This window comes from Neomonachus schauinslandi, chromosome 2, assembly GCF_002201575.2.
Source record: "Neomonachus schauinslandi chromosome 2, ASM220157v2, whole genome shotgun sequence".
NCBI lineage: Eukaryota > Metazoa > Chordata > Mammalia > Carnivora > Phocidae > Neomonachus > Neomonachus schauinslandi.
Genome location: NC_058404.1, coordinates 182,100,171 through 182,119,796, shown reverse-complemented (window position 1 = coordinate 182,119,796; position 19,626 = coordinate 182,100,171). Strand labels below are relative to the sequence as shown.

The 19,626-nt window shown below is 38.1% G+C and overlaps 1 protein-coding gene across 1 annotated transcript in view; it reads left to right on the top strand.

The window, feature by feature from the left end:
- The window catches only part of STIM2 (stromal interaction molecule 2), a 147,147-nt gene that overhangs the window by 101,427 nt on the left and 26,094 nt on the right, over nucleotides 1-19,626 (top strand). The window contains 1 exon segment of the mRNA XM_021679453.2: nucleotides 17,771-17,882. Within this exon segment, the coding sequence (XP_021535128.1) occupies nucleotides 17,771-17,882 (112 nt within the window).

Here is a 19,626-nt window from a genome sequence, read left to right as displayed (position 1 = left end):
GTTGCCCGGAGCTAGGGAGAGGTGAATGGGGAGTTACTGGCCAGTGGGTACAGAGTTTCAGTTTTGTAAGATGAAAAGAGTTCTGGAGTTGGGTGGTAGTGGTGGTTGCCTGATAATATGAATACTTAGTACTATTGAACTGTACACTTAAAAATGGTTAAGATGGTAGCTTTTATGTTATATGTATTTTAACCTCAATAAAAAACGATCTAAGAGAGTGAGTAGATAAGAAGTAGAGAAATGGTGGGCAACCCTCTATTTAAGGTATAGGGAAGAAAATGGAGGGAAATTGAATGGCAGTTACAAATGGCTAGTATGATCAAAGGAATGGTTTTCTTAAGAACTGGTAGATTTGACTGTGCTTAAAGAAACAGGGAAGCACTCTACTGACATTTTTAAAAGTTGAACATATAGAAAAGTTTCAATTCAGGAAGTACTTTGTTCATAAAGTACTATGTATAAAGGTTGGTAATTGGGATTATACCTTATTACATCATTTAATGTCAGCATTTGTTTTCTTCACGAATATTTGTGTTGGTTTATGGATTGAAAAGATATCGTTAGCTAATAAAAGATGAATTTAAGCCAAGACAGGCTTGTTGATGGAATTGCTAGCTGGCACTCACAGGCATGTCACTAAACGTTTTCAAATCCGTCATAGAATTTATTTCCTATGAAGAATTTGAATGACAATTTAAAAACAATATCTTAAACTTTTGGGAAGGGGTTGGGGTGGGCTGGGGAAAGGGGAATTGGGAGGTTGAGTACTTAGAGAGGGGAGGCCCCAAGAAAGACCTTACCTTTTAATTTGCTTATGCATTTATTTGGTTTCTGAATTATATGTTGTAAGAATATAGAGTTCTAACATCGTTATTTTCCATGTTTTGACCAGTACCAGATATTTTGTGGCAGGATTTTAATGATAGTGCTACAGCTCTACTACTACAATGAATAATAATAGGTTTCTGTGTACTAGCTGCGTACCCACTGATCCAGAGCCTGTGACCTTAGCAAAGGTAAGCGTGTCCCAGATTGCAGTGTGAGATAGTTGAAGATGGATCTGCTTTGGTAGTTGTCTAAATTTTTCTCATCTGTTTTTAATGAGCATGCTTAGTTGCATGAATCTGACCTTGACATAGACTGCATTCTCTTTTAGATGTGTAATTGGAAGCTTTTGGATGTGTAATTGAAAAAAGGGGAGGCTAAATTTTAAGCTAGTGAATATATGTTTTAGGGCTGTGTCCAGATTCTTTGAATGGTTTTCAGGAATGCCCAAAAAAGTAATCATTCTAGTTTCTAATGGAACCTGCACTATATTAAGTAATGGAGGCTGAATTTATCATAAAACTAAATGCTTAATAAATTCCTGTGCATAACTGATTGTTCAACATGTTTTGTTGAGTGGCTTGAAATCATAGCATACTGTGTTCTTTTTTACTACAGAGCTTTATTTTCAAGTTTGAGCAGTTTATGTGTTTTGGTAAGTCTTACTTTAGTGGCAGGAGATTAATTGGGAAGTTTGTTGTAAAGATACTTTATCACCAATGATTTTATTAATCACAAGTGATAAAAATCACACACATCTCCATTCATTCATTAAGTCATCAAACATGTATTTAGTTCTTCCTGTGAGATGGCATTATTTTGGGTTTTGGGGATAGAACATTGAGCAAATTAAATATCCTACCCTCATGAAGTCAATACTCTTTTAGGGAGAAAGATAGTAAACAAGTTTGCATGTGTGCATGTAGATATATACACTCATAAGAGTGCTGGAACAAATAAGCGATAGGATAAAAGTAAAGCAGGGTAACACATAGTCAGTGACCAGGTAGGGCAAGGGCTTTTTAAGTAATGTCATTTAGGAAGAACTCCCCAGAGAAGTGATATTTGGTTATAGATGAGTGTTGAGAGTAAGCCAAAGGGGGGTCTAGGTGAAGTACATTCCAGGTTTAGGGATCAGCCAGTCTAAGACCCTGAGTCTGGTGTGACCTCAAACTATTGAGAGGATTCTGAGAAGGCTAGTATAGCTAGAAGGTCCTCAGGGATGGGGTGAGTAGTAGGAGACATATAAGATCCAAGATGGACAGGGGCCAGATCTCGTAGGACCTTGTAGGGCCTAATAAAGAGTTCGGGATTTGTTTTAAGTATAATGTAGTCTATTGTACATCTAACTTCATTCTCTTTTGAAAAGATTACTGTAGTAACTGTGTGGGTATTAGCCTCTTGAAGAAAGGGGGCAGGAGTAGAAGTGGAAGGCCATGAGGCCTTGAGGCTCCTGTAGTGACCTGGGGAGGTAGCAGAGAGGAAGGTAGCCATTGGATTGGATTTGGGAAGTTGATGGGGGTGAGGACAGGAATTAAGAATGGCTCCTAGGTGTTATGTACCTGTGGTATTAAAATTTCTTCGAGATGGAGGCAATTAGGAGAAAAAAGTCTGAACAGGCCCAATTAGGGGACTAATAATGGGAAAAGAAAGTTGATCAACACTGAGATCAAGATGCAGAGAGGTGAAGGACTGAGTGCCAGGAGGTCAGGAAGCAGAGGGAGGAGCCAGGAAGAGCAATGAGATGCAATACGAGGAGAACCGAGAACGTGGGGTCCTGGAAGCCTAGGGAGGAAATGTTTTAATAAACAGGGCACAGTCTGTGTCAGATGCTCCAGAAGTTCAAATGAGAAGGTGACAGAGATTGGATTGGCAAAGTGGTAGTTGGTGATCTTGACTTAAAAGCAGTTGCCTGTAGTGGTGAAAATGAAAGTCTGATTGGAGTGGGTGAAGGGGGAAGTGAAGACGGTAAATACTGTTGACTTTCAAACTAGACTTTGAGAAGAGAAGGTAGCAGAGAAGCTTAGAAGGGGTAGGTGGATGGGGTCTGGCAGCATGTGTCCCATGATATAAAATATAGCTACCTCTTCCAGAATTATCTGGTATGTTCTTGATATTTGCAGTCTAAAACTTGGACTATAAATGGATTTTCTTAGGGGCCTTTTTTGGTCTTAATCTGAATCTTAATGATAATTAAGTGTATCATTTCCCAAATACAGATGCTTTATTAAATCCCATTTTGGTGTTTTAATGAAATGAGCCAATGTAACTCTCAACACTGAGAGTTGTATCTGTAAATTTTACTCCACCTCTCCCCTTTCTAGAATCTTACTGGCTATTACAAATTTTCCCTACTGCACAGCACTTTTTACTTTGACAAGGTGAAACCCTTGTCACTGTGTTTACTTACGATCTCTAGACATGTCTGTACCATGTAGGAGGAAATATAGATGTTTTTAAAAGCATCATTGGAGGATAAGAAAAGTGAATTTGAGGTGGCAGAAACCGGGCGCTGTCCATTCTGAGTTGCTTTGGAAATCTTGAGAAAGGGATGCTCTCCAAATACCTGTAAATTCAGGGAATAGATGATTCTTGGTACAAGACCTAAAACACCCCCAAAAGGCAAATACTATTCATCAACTTAAGAAATATATGAGAATATCAACTACTATTCACAACTACTGTTACATTTATAAAGAGGAAGAATGCAGAGGGTTTTTGCAGTATTGTGTCTTCATGATGTCCTGGAGTTCTTACCTAAGTTACTAAGTTACTGAATTTTTGCCAAATGAAGCCTTCTCAGTAGGGAAAAAGAACAAATGTAACATCAGACGGCCAATGAGTATAAAGTTTATTAAGGCATCCAGAGAATTAATTGTCTTGCAGGATATGCCTTTATGAAATTACAAAAAGAGCTTTATTAAATTATAAGTAGTTATAGGTAATATCTTGTTATCAATTCTAGGAAAAGCAATACTTCTTTGTGACTTAGGCTACTATAAGAAATGGTAGTTTTGTAGTTTATAGTGCTGTCTTCATTTTCCGTATTTTTTAAATTTAATTTTATTTAAATTCAATTAACATATAGTGTATTATTAGTTTCAGAGGTAGAGTTCGGTGATGATTCATCAGTTGCATATAACACCCAGTGCTCATCACAACAAGTGCCCTCCCTCTTTTTTTTAAGATTTTATTTATTTATTTGAGATAGAGCAGGAGAAAGAGAGCACACGCAGGGCGGAGGGGCAGAGGGAGAGGGAGAAGCAGGCTCCCCGATGAGCAGGGAGTCTGAGGCGGTGCTCCATCCCAGGACCCTGGGATCATGACCTGAGCTGAAGGCAGATGCTTAACCGACTGAGCCACCCAGGAGCCCCAACAAGTGCCCTTCTTAATGCCCATCACCCAGTTACCCCATTTCCCCACTCACCTCCCCTCCACCAACCCTCAGTTTGTTTCCTATAGGTAAGAGTCCCTTATGGCTTGCCTCCCTTTCTGAATTTCCCCCACTTATGATCCATACTTTTTAGTAAAAAATTTGGGTGATATTTTTTCAAAAATGAATTTCATGTCATTGTGAATGTCTTTGCTTTTTCTGCATATTAATAGGAAGCAAGGAGCAGAGATCTCAGCAATATCAAATGGATGAAATATTTTTATTTTTTAGTATTTGTGTAGATTGAAAGCATGCAGAAACTACAAATAGATATGGGAATTATTGAATAGATGATACAAAAGGCAAAAAACTCTGAAACAGATTATTTCAACTCCAGCCCATGAAAGTGGAGAAATAGTAAAGTTTACATGTATTTTTTTTTTAAAGATTTTTTATTTATTTATCTGAGAGAGAGAATGGGAGACAGAGAGCATGAGAGGGAGGAGGATCAGAGGGAGAAGCAGACCCCCCGCCGAGCAGGGAGCCCGATGCGGGACTCGATCCCGGGACTCCAGGATCATGACCTGAGCCGAAGGCAGTTGCTTAACCAACTGAGCCACCCAGGCGCCCCAGTTTACATGTATTTTATTTACATGTAATTTAAACAATATAATTATTCCTAAAAAAAGACTACTAAAATTTCAGAATATTCCTGAATGTAACCTAAGTTAAGGGAATTGGTTTTCCTTTGAAGTCTTGGTTTTCGAAGGGCATCATAAATATTTCTGTAGTAGTTTATTAGTTTTTTGCAGGATAAACATCCTAAATCCATATTAGAAGCTTTCTAATAGTGTGAATTTAGTATCGTATATCTTTTCAACCTGGTGAACAAGGAGCAACAAGTAAACTTTATGGGTTCTGAGGCTTCATAATTACTGAGGCCTTTCATCTTTTAGACACTAATTTCTTGAGAAACCTCAAAGTACAGCTATGCTTTTCCTGGAGAGACAGTATCCCAAAGTAATGTGGAGCTCGACTGCCTGTATTCAGTTCTTTACATAACACTTAACTAGATTTGTGATCTTGGGCAAGTGCAAGTACCTTAATCTCTGTGTTCCTAACTTTCCCCATTTGTAAATGTAGCTAATCATAGTACTACCACCTTAGAGGATGATGTGGAGGATTAAATGAGTTACTGAATATGTAGAGTGTAGAGCAATACTTGATAGCTAGTAAGGGCCTAGTGTTTGCAGTTATCATTGTTAGGGTTAAGAGATTACTGTATTGAAGAAAAACACAAGCTACAAAGTACTAGAGAAATGAGCAATTATTAGAACTCTACCTACATAATTGAGAAAGAATTAGAAAGATTTCTTTTTAGAATTGTAATGTCTTAACTGAAAACAGTTTTAAATTTCGCGAAAAGTGGCAGGACCAGAACGAAGAGCTCTCACATACACTTTGTCCAGAGACCGTCATTCCAGTTTTGCCATTTGTCCTAATAATGACTTTAATAGCCGAAGGATCCAAGAGTATGCATTATACCCAGTTGTACTGTCTTCTTTAATTCGGAACAATTCCATAGTATTTCCTGGACTTTCGTGTCTTTGGCTTGAAATTTAGAAGAGTGATATTTCACAGATTGTATCTGAATTAGGATTTGTTTGAGGTTTTCATATGATTAGATCCAGGTAATGCATTTTGGGTTGGACTGTTACAGAAATGATCCTTTTCATTACATCTTTTTAAGCGGCAAATGGCATCAGTTTATTTGGTTACCGATGATATTTGATCACTTAAGATAGTGTCTGCTTTTTTTTTTTTTTAACTGTAAAGTTACTTTTTTCTCCTTTGTAATTAATATTTTTTGTGTAGAGAAACTTGGAGACTTTGTAAAAGCGTATTCCTCACATCACTTGCACCCACTAGTTTTAGCATCTGTGGGTATTTCTTGCCTGAATTAATTAACTCTCATGATTGCCAAATTGTAATTTTTTGAGTTACATCATTCCTTCTATTTATTAGTTGCATTCTGCTGTAAGGAAGAGATTTAAACAGTGTATGGTCAACATCTTGTCCTTTGAAGATGGTAGGGGAGATGACAGATGTATCTTGAAAATAGAAATTGGAGAAATAGTGAATCTCAGACTCTTATGATCTGAAGATTGATCTTTTGCACTACTCATGTATATCTTTGTGGACTCTGGGATTTCTCCTTTATTCAGTGGGCTGTAATTTGTTGCTGTCATTATTTTGATACTCAAATCATTCCATGTTTGGCTAGTGGAAAGCCTTTCAAGCTGGCTGACTTCTGTATTCTTTTGTATGTATGTCTCCATCATTGTTTGAGCTCCTCCTTACTTTCTGGCACAAAAAAGATGTGCCAGGCTTATTTTGTTATTTCTCAGCCCTAGCCCCGGAAACAATCATTTCTTCAAAGACTCCTGGTTACGTGTAGTTGAGATTGTATTTAGAAACCGTGATTTGTGCACTAGGTATGCTCATTGCTACTGAGGTGTTGTTGCCAGGTCTTCTCAGTGAACAGGTTAGAAACACATACCTTTATACCTATTTCTCACTCTATATTAAAATGTCTTGAGTATCACTGATGTCTGATACCAGTTAACACTGCTGCCGGTGTAACACTACTGGGTCAATTCTAGCTTAATCCCTTTCCCTACTTGTACCTGCTTTTACTCATCATGAAAAACCTAGCTCTGTTATCTTCAAAATATTTTCTTATTTGCCAGCCCCCCTGCACATAGCCACTCTTTTGACTCTCTTGGGCTGCTACCTTCCCCAGGAGTCTGCCATGTATAGACCTGTGCCCTCACAGAGCCACCACCCCACCCCGTGTCCCGGTTATGTAGACTCTGATCACCACTAGCCTATCTTCCCATCCTCTTATGGAATCTAGCCACTGCCAAGCAATTGAAAGATTTTGAAATGAATTTGAGAATTAGAAAAAACTTGGGAGAGGAGTTTGAGCGCTCTCCAGTGACACCCTGTCAATGAGTCTGTCTGTATTTTTATTACTGAAGCACATTATTCACTTTTTTCCTTCTTCCTATAACTAGCTATTGACAAGGGTCCCTGTGAATGGGGAAGTTATTTAGTATTTTAATGTTTTAACCATGTGGCAGTACTCAAAAAATGAGAAATTTTCTTAAAGTTGTTTTGCCGGTAATAACTAGTTAAACCACTACTGTATATAGGGCGCCTGGGTGGCTCAGTTGGTTGAGCGACTGCCTTCGGCTCAGGTCATGATCCTGGAGGCCCAGGATCGAGTCCCGCATCGGGCTCCCTGCTCAGCAGGGAGTCTGCTTCTCCCTCTGACCCTCCCCCCTCTCATGCTCTCTCTCTGTCTCCTTCTCTCTCTCAAATAAATAAATAAAATCTTTAAAAAAAAAAAACCACTACTGTATATAGTAAATGAAACCTAAGTTGGAAAATGTTATCTACCAAGTAAATGCAGCTAATAGTATTTGTGAACTGTTAGATTTCTAAATGCTAAACATACTAGAAAAAGGCATATGTAGTTGCAGATCAAATAGAAACTGCCTGAGTCTTGAAAATGCTTCTGCCATTGAAATTGGTGAATTTTTCTGTCTAGAAGAAACTAGGATTAGAAAGTTTTGAATGTAGTGTCTTTTCCTACCTGGAGATTGTGTGACAAGCTGTGAAAACTCAACTTTTAGCTGGCCTTTAGTTTAATCCCCTTTAGAAAGAAAGTATTTATTAACTGGGCTTTTGCATTCATTTTTTGTTGAACTCCCTCTTAAAGTCAGTAAATTTTCTGACTTCGAGCTTTCTAATAGTCTTGGTAATAATTTCTTGACCCTGATGTTTTTACATTTTATCCAGTGCGCAGTAGTAATTACTGTGAACTCAGTAAATAGTTGCTGAATAAAAGAATCCCAAGTTGCATGTAGAGAAAATCTTTTGAAGGAACTCTCAAATTCCAAGAGAAAAAATAATTGATCATTTTAATAATTTTAATAGCAGAAAATTAAAGCAAACATTTGTAAAGCTGTCATTTAAAAAGTAGAATTTCTGTTGTTGTTAAATATACTCTTTGAAAGGCAGCCTCCACTCCATTTTATGAGACTTAGTCATACTTCTGAAAATGTTTGTTGCTTTATCTAGAATGACACTAAAAGGAGTGAATGAAGGTGACATTTTCCTGGCAGCCTTGGTTGTGATAGAATCACTTTGTCATCTATTCATTCATCCAACAAGCATTAATTGAGTTCCTAAGACATACCTGCGATTCCACATTTATTTAGTGCTAGCTATATTTTTGACATTGTACAACATGTTGGGAATATAAAAATGAATAAGAAGTATTGTTTGCTCTTAAAGAACTTACCTCATTTGATGTGAAATGTTCTTTTTATTCTCAGTTCAGTGTTTAAAAGTAAATAAATAAAAGAGGAAGGAGAAGGGCAGCTGAGGGCTGAGTGTAACATGAAAGAATGTATAACCAGAGAGGGCACCTGGGTGGCTCAGTTGGTTGGGCGACTGCCTTCGGCTCAGGTCATGATCCTGGAGTCCCGGGATCGAGTCCCGCATTGGGCTCCCTGCTCAGCGGGGAGTCTGCTTCTCCCTCTGACCCTCCCCCCTCTCATGAGCTCTCTCTCTCTCAAATAAATAAATGAAATCTTAAAAAAACAAAATGTATAACCAGAGATACAGCCACTCTGTCCCTAAGGTGATATCTTTAATGACACAATAATGAGGTATTTAGGAAAACTTGATTAAACATTTAGTTTTTTTTATGGCCCCTGAGTCCACTGGTTTGTTGACTCAAGAAAGTGTATTCCTTGCATTTCCTTAATTACAAAAAATTTCTGATCCATTGTTATTTACTGTGATAATTATTTACATTTGTAGAGTAGTTTCACCATTGCTTAGAGTCATTTCCACATGCATTTTGTTAATCTTCAGAACAGTCATATAATTTTGAGACTCAGTGTTTCTCCAGTTTTTATTTTTAAGACATGTTTTTGTTGGGGCGCCTGGGTGGCTCAGTCGGTTAAGCGTCTGCCTTCCACTCAGGTCATGATCCCAGGGTCCTGGGATTGAGCCCCGTAGGGCTCCCTGCTCTGCAGGGAACCTGCTTCTCCCTCTTCCTCTGGCTGCTGCTCCTCCTGATTGTACGCTCTCTCTCTGTCTCAAATAAATAAATAAAATATTTTAAAAAAAGATATATCTTAGTTATTCCTCATCATCTTCATGAAATTAGGGGTTGATACTTCACCCTGTTTAAATTATAATAAGATCACAGTTTCCCTTAGTGTCCGTTTGTACCATTCTTGGGAAGCGAACACCCTGGTAATATTTATGTTCTGAATGTTCAGACATTTGCCAGCATTTATGAAGTGTGCCTAAAAGTTACATGTAATTCTTGCATGTTGAAAGGTAAGGAGCTCATGAGGGAAAGTGTGTGTTTTTATTCGTCTTTGGTACAACTATCAATATCAGGACTTCCCAAGTTCAGGGTGTGGCTTTTAGGTGTCCAGATATAGCATGTTGCAGGAATTTAGTCCACGCTACAGAGACATGCCCTGCCGAGCAGCATGCAAATGAGGAGCTCACATTCTGGCACCATTCTAAAGATAAGCCTGTCTGGACCATGAAGAGCAGCTGATCATCTAGCTTCACTCAGAAGTCACACCACAAAATCTATAAACCGGCTGAGTTAAGATGAAATGTAGAAGGCTTTAAACTTTTTCATCTTCGATATTCTAAAAAGTAATTTTTAAATGTTTCTATTGCATTTAGTTGAAGTTGCTTTTCATCAAAGCCCTGCTGTATTGTACCTTAGATTAACTGCATTTTCCTGTGACAAGTTACTTCTGTCACTGTAAAGAGACTTCTGAGGCTTTAGTTACTTGAAATTTTATAGTGAAATTGAATTTAGAGACATGTCAATACTGGTGTGCACCTATATTTTAGAATACAGTACTTCATATAAATATGCCAATAATTCAGATGTTTTTTAAGCCACAAATAATTTTTTTTTTTTTTAAAGATTTTATTTATTTATTTGAGAGAGAGAGAATGAGAGACAGAGAGCATGAGAGGGAGGAGGGTCAGAGGGAGAAGCAGACTCCCTGCTGAGCAGGGAGCCCGATGCGGGACTCGATCCCGGGACTCCAGGATCACGACCTGAGCCGAAGGCAGTCGCTTAACCAACTGAGCCACCCAGGCGCCCGCCACAAATAATTTTTAGCTTCTTTATCAGAGAAGCTGCAAAATATAGAACTTCTTTCAGTAACCATTTTATATGGCCACCTTTAAATGTAGTTGCTTTTTTTAATAATGTTTATTCTTTCTCCTCCTTGACCCTTTTACCAAACCTTTTGGTACTTAGAAAGATGTTTTCATGCTTTAATAGAAGATAGTGAGTTTGTATTGAACTGTACTGTGTTTAACTCTACTATATTATGGTATCAGAAGTTGATCTTTCTAAAATACATTAGTTTGCCAAAAGAAACTGTTATGCCAGTTGTTTTCTTAACATTAAGAACATTACAAGTGTGTGCATGTTTTGTTTTGTTTTTACAGAGGGAGAATGAGAGGCAGGGGGAGAGGGAGAGAGAATCTTAGGCAGGCTCCATGCCCAGCATGGAGACTGACAGGGGCCTCCATCTTACCAACCTGAGATCATGACCTGAGCCAAAATCAAGAGTCGGACGCTCAACCAACTGAGCCACCCAGGTGCCCCAACAAGTGTGTGTGTGTTTGTTCATTTGTTTATTTGAGAGAGTGAGTGAGCGAGCACAAGAGGGAGAGGGAGAAGCAGACTCCCCACTGAGCAGGGAGCCCGACACAGGGCTCAGTCCCAAGACCCTGGGATCATGACCTGAACTGAAGGCAGACGCTTAACCAACTAAGCCCCTGAGGCACCCCTCAACAGATGTTTATTTTTTTATTTTTTTACCATAAATTAAGGATATAGCAGTTTTTAAAAAATAGTAGGAGAGCTATTAAGACATGAAATACAGAATAAATGTAATGTGTATATTCAAGTTTTGACGTGGCTGATGGTGACTTGGGCTGTATTTTGAAATGTTTTCATCATGCAGAGGAGGGAGAGGAGGAAGAGTGTAATGGTTAGAAGTTGGGGCTTTGAAGTCAACAGATGTAGTTTTGAATCCTATCTCCACTACTTGTATGAATTTAGGCAAGTTACTCATACTCTCTGAGCCTCAGCTTCCGGATCTGTAGGACCAGGATTATAATATTACCTGTAAAACCTACATCATAGGGTTGTTGAAAGAATTTCATGAAATAATTCATGTAAAGCCTTTAGCCTAGTTATCGGCAATTGCCAAGTGCTCACATAATGTTAGCTACTGCTATTATTAGCATGTTCTATGTGCACACTAATGCCTTATAATTAGAAATCAGTTTTTTCTCACAGTATTTAGGTGATTTTACAAATTGTGTTTGAAGGTTTTCAGCATGTACTTAAATATAACAGATGAAAACTTATATGGTGATACTTCACTAAGCTGTTTTGTATTTTTAGGCCTGTAACTTAATACAAGTATATGGCTAAGTACACTGGGTGCATTGGTTTTTAAGACTGCCTTTTATAGATTAAAGGAGCAAGTTAAAATGTATATCTTAATCTTCTAAAGTGTATCTTTCACACTGGTTTGTGAATATCATACTTGCTTAAGGCAGGGGTGGACTGGAAGCACACAAATTCTCATCTCCTACTGTCAAACACACAGGTGTAAAGTGGCACTTTCTAACTTCCAGGATGTTGTAGGTCTCTGTGATTCTGATTTGGAGTCAAGGATTCTCCAGTGCTCCTTTGAAATATGATATCATGAAAACAGTATTTTTTGTCTTTTATACAACTATAGGCATGGTATGGCAGTAGACCCAATTAAAAACAACAGAACAGGTTTGGTTCTCACCTTTAGGGAAGAAAAACATCAGTTACACATACAGCTAATACTTAAATGGCAACTTTATGCTGGACTGCATAGTTCCTGCCTTATGGAAGCTTACAGTATAGTAGGGATATAAGGTGTAGTTAGAAATAAGGCAGCATGTATAATGTGCTATTTGGTACAAATACTAAGTGTCATAGAAATTGTGGGGGGGGAGATCACTTTCAGTTGCAGTGTTTCTTCTACTTATAACCAGTTTGTACATGAGGATGTACCTATGCATGATTCATGTGTTTCTTTTAGAAGGCTGCTTCAGCTGGGTGGCCACAGGAATGCTAGCTTCTCTCTCTGTTGCTGGCTATTTCTAGCCCTTCCTATCTCATCATTCTCTCATTACTACAAACTCTCCTGCTGTCTAAAAGCTTTTCTCCCCTTAGGTCCAGTTATCATTTTCCCTCTTTTTCAAATGATGGGACTGACACTTGGAAAGAGGAAGGGGAAGAGAGGGCAGCGGTTTTGGTGCAGAATCAGGAACTTCATTCCCTATTGCAGAAATAGCCCTGTTGAGAGCAGCAAGGGGGAGGGATAATGAAGAGGAGAATCCTTATCTTGCCTCTGTTCCTGTGAAAATCCATAAACGTATGCCCCCACACATGCTACATCTCCACGCCCACTCATCTCCTGAAGATTTGATTCTACTCACCATCCTGTCCCCGCTCTTCCCTGTTCCCCACCACCTCCTTTGTGCCAGAGCCCTGCCCCAGCTCTGAGTCCCCTGGCTCTTAGAAATCTTATCATTTAGGCTTTAAGTTCCAGGAGTCACCCCATGATGAAGAACTGGCATAGCTCCATTGAGCTATTGTGTTACTACTTCCAGGCCCTCAGGGGGTCACAAAGTGTCCCTGATGTCTGTAGTGGAATCCCAAATCCATTAATGCAGTTACCTATAGCAGATTGCTCATATGTAAGGTATAACTCTTGTAGTACTATTAGTACTATGTGTCTAGAAGGTTTGTTTCTAAGAGAAAATGTGTTTTAAGTTTTAAACAGTGAGTTATTCTGAATGAGGAGACCCCTGTATTGGCAGTGAACTTGGATTCTGAAAATGAGAGTTCAAATTCTCGCTCTTCCAGTTCATAGGTATGTGTGACCACTTGTGTGATTACTTGGCCTCTTTTGGCCAAGGTTCTCTGTATAGACTGTAGAGAGAACAGCTGTCTCTCAAATGTGGTTATGGGGGGTTTAATGAGAATATAAGTTAAAGGGTATAATAAAATGTAAAATCCAGTATCAAAGGAATGTGGCTTTTTGGTGTTAACAGTCCACTGTGTTAGGTGGGGAAAAAAAAAAAAAGTTCTTGCCTTCTAGGAGCTCCTCACCCAGGGGGTAAGACAGTCATGGGCAATTCCATGAGAGTATGTGATACGTCTGTGGCAGATATATGTACATGTGATTGGGGGCACAGAGGAGAGCAACTATAATCTGAAAATGGACGGATAGGGGAGACTTCATGGACAAGAGACTTCCTGATCTGAGTCTTAAAGGCCAAGGAAGAAACATGCCCGGCAGAGAAGGAAGAAGGGAAAGCCATTCCAGGTTGAAGGAGTGGCATGGGGGAATATGGTACATTCAGAAAGCTGCAGATACGGCTGGAGGTATGACTGGAGCTTAAACTCACTACTTGTATTGCTTAGTTTGATTATTGAGACCACTTACCTAACTCTAAAAAGGCAATTTATTGCACAGTGGTTAACAACTCTAGAAATAAACTTGGTCTGAAACCTGGTTTGATCTTTTGCTAATCTGTTATGTCTAATTAAGAACTTCAACTTCATAGACTTTTAAGTTCAGTATGATGATCAAGGTACCTACTTCAATGGGTTGTTGCGATGAGTATTTGAAATAATGTTTGCAAATCTCCTGGTGTTTAATACACACACTATAAACATTAGCAGCAGTTTTTGTTTCTGTCTTGAAAGTTTTTAGAGTTACTTTTCCCCCATCAGTATTTTATAATCTACTTTCTAGGCTAGCTGTTTAGCAGTATTTTAAACACCAACTTTTGTTTGTTATAATGGAATCAGAATTTGATGAAATTTAAAGATGGTCTAGATCAGTTTTCTGTGTTAAGAAACTGAGTCACAGTTAATCACCTGGCTGTCATGTCCTAGTGAATCTGTGACACAGCTGAGACAAGAATCAGGTCTCTTTCTATTCCAGAGTTCTTTCTATTGGCCTTGGAATAAATGTCAAAAATCACTCAGAGACAGTTTCTAGCAGAAAGAATATAAGTTAGCAGTACAGAAATCGGCATTTCTATAGATTTGCAGATGGGAAATCTAGGTTTTGAAGAAATGCAATATCCTTCTCTGGCTGCCCTCTGGTGGAAGTGCTATTTAGCAACACCACATGTGAAAGAGCCATGAGAGGCAGGTGATGAGGATCCAGGTAATTCTTAAAGGAGTGATTCCTTTGCCATCAAAGATTTCTTATATGGATGAATTCCTATTTCTGTTTATTTGGGTCTCCTCACTAAAGTGTGGGAATAGATTTTCATAATACCTGCCAATTAAACATGTTCTACTTCATTTATTCAAGAGGATCCAACAGATAGTTTGTTGAGCGTCTTTTGTGTACCAAATGCTAGGAATAGAAGCAAGAAGCATGTGCATTAGTGAAGTAGTAAACAGATGTTGAAATAATAATCATACAAGTAAATAATTATAATTAGTTAAATGCTATGCCTAAAAAGTACAGAGTGATTTATGACCATTAGCAATGTTTGGGAAGCCTCCCTTGAGGAATTAAAGTTTTAACTGAGAAAGGGAGTCTCAGTAAAGTAAATAGACAAAGATGAGTTATAGCAATGGAGAAAAGAATCTCATACTGAGGAAACAGCATGTGCAAAGGCCCTGAGGAAGGACACAGTATGATCTCTCCTAAGAAATGAAAGACAACTAGTATATTTGGAGCAGAGAAAGCAAATATAAAATACAAATCTTGGTCATGAGAAGTAGAGGTATTTACTAGGCATCACCAAAGAAACCAAAAGGCACAGGAAGAAGTGAACCTCCTTCCAAAGTAAACTGTGTGCTCTTAGTTAAAATTTTGTTGTTCTAAAGAGTCATTGTAAAGAAAATTACTTTAGAACCACTGTAATACTCTATTTGGGCACTTTAAATATGTATTTTTTTCACTTGATTTTTCTTCCTTTCTCTCCTGGCTCATTGGGAATTGAGGGAATATTTTGATGTGCTGGAGTGTTGAGATCAGGGACTTTTGTTGTGGATCAGTTGAACAGCCATAGAAATGACAGAGAGAATCTTATCCTGTTTTCTTGGCTGAGATTTTTGTGTGGGTGTGTGAGGTGCAGCTGCACTGTTGGTTTCTTGGCAATCAAGACAAGCAGTTCTCAGTGCAGTTCATGCTGAATGGGAAGAAACTTAAGAGAAAAAAGGCTACTTTGAATATATTAAATTCAGTGGAAAGCACCGAGGGCCTGAACCTTTGGCTGGTATTCTAAGTTATTTGGCTAAATGGATACAGCAGCCTCAGGCACATGTCCAAGCTTATGGCAGAAACACATGAAGGAGAGAAGATTTTTAAAATAGTCAAAGCTTTGTCTCAATAGAAAATTATCAATTACCATGTGTAATTTTTAAATGAATTTTTGCTAGTTAATTTTTCGTTTGTGATTTAAGCTTTTTCTCTAATGAGCACATAGTGAAAAAGGCAGATTGTGAAAAATTAGCTTTGCTTGCAAAAGTGAACTCAGAATTTTCTGTAGTTTATCAGAAAGATGTTTCTCAGATTTATATATACACAGATGGGTTCTTAAGTCTGCTTTTATTGCTCACTTGTTTTCTTCATTCTCCTTTGACCTTTCTGTGGCCTATAAGCACTTTGTGTTCCCAGACCCTCAAATTAAATGCAGACAGTATGGAGCTCTTAATTTTTTAAGGACACTTGCATCCTTCCCTTTGGATAATCTTGTCGTTGTCCTTTGTATTCTTCAAGCAGGAATGTCTGAGTCGCTCCCAGTCTTTAACTGTTTGTTTATTTCTCTACTGCTATTTAATATTAGTGCTCTCAGAGTAGCATAGTCAGGTCCTACAGTCGGTTGGCCTGGGTTCCTCTCCAGTCCTGCTACTGACTATCTTGGTCCCCTTAACTTTTTAGTTTCTCATCTCCAAAAATGGAGATAATCATGTTAGTGCGTCATGAGGTTTGTTTGTTTGTTTTTAAATAAGGCCTAAAGGGAAAGATGAATATAACGAGCTTAACTCAAAATAAGTGTCCAAGAGAAGAGATGCTATGACTGGTCATTTTCTTCATGATTAGGGCCAGTCTTCCAGAATCCACTGTCCTGGGTGATCTCATTTAGTGTAAAGACCATCCAAATGCTGATGACTCTCAATTTTTATATCTTTGTTTCTAACCTCACTCTTCCTGAAGCCTCCAGACTTGTATAACTGACTGCTACTATGTATCTACACTTAAATATCTAATACATACTTCAAATATAACATGTCTAAAAACAACTTTCCATCTCTGTCACACACTCATCTACTTGCCTCCCTAGTCTGTTCCTCCCCAGTCTTTCCTATCATAGTTAATGGTAACACCCTCTGTACTTTTTTTTTTCTTTTTTTACTTTCCTGTAGCTACCAACCTTCATCCATTTCATGAGCACATCTAACAGCATTATCCCCAGAATATATCCTAAATCTGACCACTTGTCACCATATCCTCTGCTAACACCATAGTCCAAGGCAATAACCTCTCATTTGGACAGCTATATAAAGGAATGGCCTCCTTGTTGCTCTTTGTTTTCCTTCTTGTCTCCTGCAATCCATTCTCCACATTGAGGAGTAAACATAGATTTAAACACTTTGATTATTAACCCCCCCTCTCCCCCAAACACGGCTAGTTCATTCCAATTGTAAGGCCTTTACACTAGTTTTTCCTTCTGTTTGGGATATTTTTCCTCCCAGATCATCACAATGTTGGCTCCTTGCAAGTTTTGGTTCTCAATTCAGGTAATAGCTCCTCAGAAGCTATCCTGACATCTTTCCAATTTCTTTCTTAATAGTTGATCACTGTCTGAAATTTCCCCCACTTTCCTTTCTTGTCTTGTGAATTGCCCCCTCCCCTCTCCCATGAGGGCAAGGACTTTATGCCTCTTGTTTACTACCATATTCCCAGTGCTTAGTATGGAACCTGATACTCAGAAGGTTTACAGGATTATATGGCTAGATGACAAAATGAAAGAATGAATGATTAGATACATGTCCTGTAAGTGTTCCTGCAACCAGAGAAATTATGAATTATTTCATCCTGAATGAATTTTACATAGATGCTTATTTTAGAATTAACCATGCTAATATTTTTTTCTTTTTCTTTCATGATTTCTCTGTCATAGATTATAAGCTCTTAAGTGTAGGAGGTATGTCTCCATTGTTTTCAGCTTCTGATAGAATGCCAAATATCATTTTAGTACTTACTGTCGATTGAATTGAATTGGAAATTCAATTAACATCCTCTGAAATTATAGTAATTTTATATATGTGTGAATGTATATACATATAAATATATATGTAAATTATATAAATTTGGAAAGCAGAGGTGTTTAAAATATGCCTTCCCCTTTTATCTCTTGTAGTTCATAATTGGACCCTTGAGGACACGCTTCAGTGGTTGATAGAATTTGTTGAACTACCCCAATATGAGAAGAATTTTAGAGACAATAATGTCAAAGGAACAACGCTTCCCAGGTGAGTATTTATTATCCAAATGTATTTTTTTTCACTCAGGGAGAATCACATACTAGATGTTATTTTCAGTACCAAATTTATAAGTTAACTCTGTGGCTAGGGGCTCAAAGGAAATGTTATAAATATATCCATTTTTTAATTTTTTAAGGTGTGAATTTGCAAGTTTTAATCAATTTTTCTTGTCTACATAATCAAGCTCTTTTAAAAATTTATTCCCAAAGAAGGTAATTTTGGGAATTAGAAGATAGGCCAACTACATCTTTTTTAGATAACATCAAAGGGCCAACCTCTGAGCATGTGGTAAATGTGACAAAAACATATTCATTTGATATGAATCTACCTTAATGAAAAACCTATTTGAATGGGTTAATGTACAGATCCTTCTTAATTGTATTTTTTAACAACCATAACCACTCCGTATTAGTGGTCATAAGTTAAACCTCAAAAAAAAAAAAAAAGTTTAATAAACAAAATGTAAATAATAACAACCATTTTAAAATGTATATTACATAGAGGAACTCTATATTCTCTCATTTAAGCTTCATGGTTAAAGTTAAGTATGTATTATCACCATTTTACAGATAAAAAACAATCACAGAGAAGTTAAATATTTTGCCCAACTCAGCATTTGAACCCAGATAGATCTTATACCAATAAGTCTAGAATGCCAGTTTATCCCTTAAATGTCTGGAATTATTTGTTACTAGTTTTCTAAATTTTATTTTCTAAATCTCCATTAGTTAACTTTAATAGTTTTTAAAGATTTTTTTTTTTTTTTAAGATTTTATTTATTTGTGAGGCAGAGAAGGAGCGGGGTGGGTGCGGGGGGAGCGGACAGAGATGGAGAAGCAGACTTCCCGCTGAGCAGGTGGCACAAGGGGCTCGGGGCTCCATCCCAGGACCCCGAGATCACAACCTGCGCTGAAGGCAGATGCTCAACCCACTGAGCCACCCAGGCGCCCCGTTAAATGTTAAAATTTGCCATGGTTCTACCAGAACCTGGCCCAGAATAAGGTTGCTTATTTTTTATTCTTCTCTCAAATTTGTTTCTTCAATCAAAAAAGACTAATCCCTTGTTAACCGCCTTACTGTTACATGCGATCAAATGTGCGTATCGCATTTCTGATCAGTTTGCTTACACTGTGTTCAGGGAAGCAGCTGCTGTTGCTTTGGACTTTGGATCCAGTTGGTGATTTTCTACCTCCTGTAAATATCCTCTGAGCACTGACATCAGTATTTCCGAATTTACTGTGTACATGACTATAATGATGAAATGATGGGAGTAAGAGTCAGTTCAGTGGGTGTGTGTTGAGTATCTTCTGTGTTGTTCATGGTGTAACTAGATGCTGGCAAGAAGACAAAAATGAGATACAGTTATTGCTTATTTATTTATTTATTTATTTATGAGAGAAAGGGGGAGTGTGAGGAGAGGGGCAGAGAGAGAATCTTAAGCAGGCTCCACGCTCAGCACAGAGCCCCACGCGGGGCTCCATCCCCCAAGCCTGAGACCATGACCTGAGCTGAAACCAAGAGCCAGACACTTAACCAGCTGAGCCACACAGCACCCCCAGTTTTTGGTTTTAAATAAGACAAATTTCTAAGTTCAAACAGGATAGTAGAGCATTAAAAATAGGATATTAGGGGTTTTTATTTTGAGTTCTATGTTACCCTGGTTATGAGGAACTCAGTATTTTTCTTACATTGTCTTGTGGGAAGTTTCTTTGTATGACAACAACACGAAGTA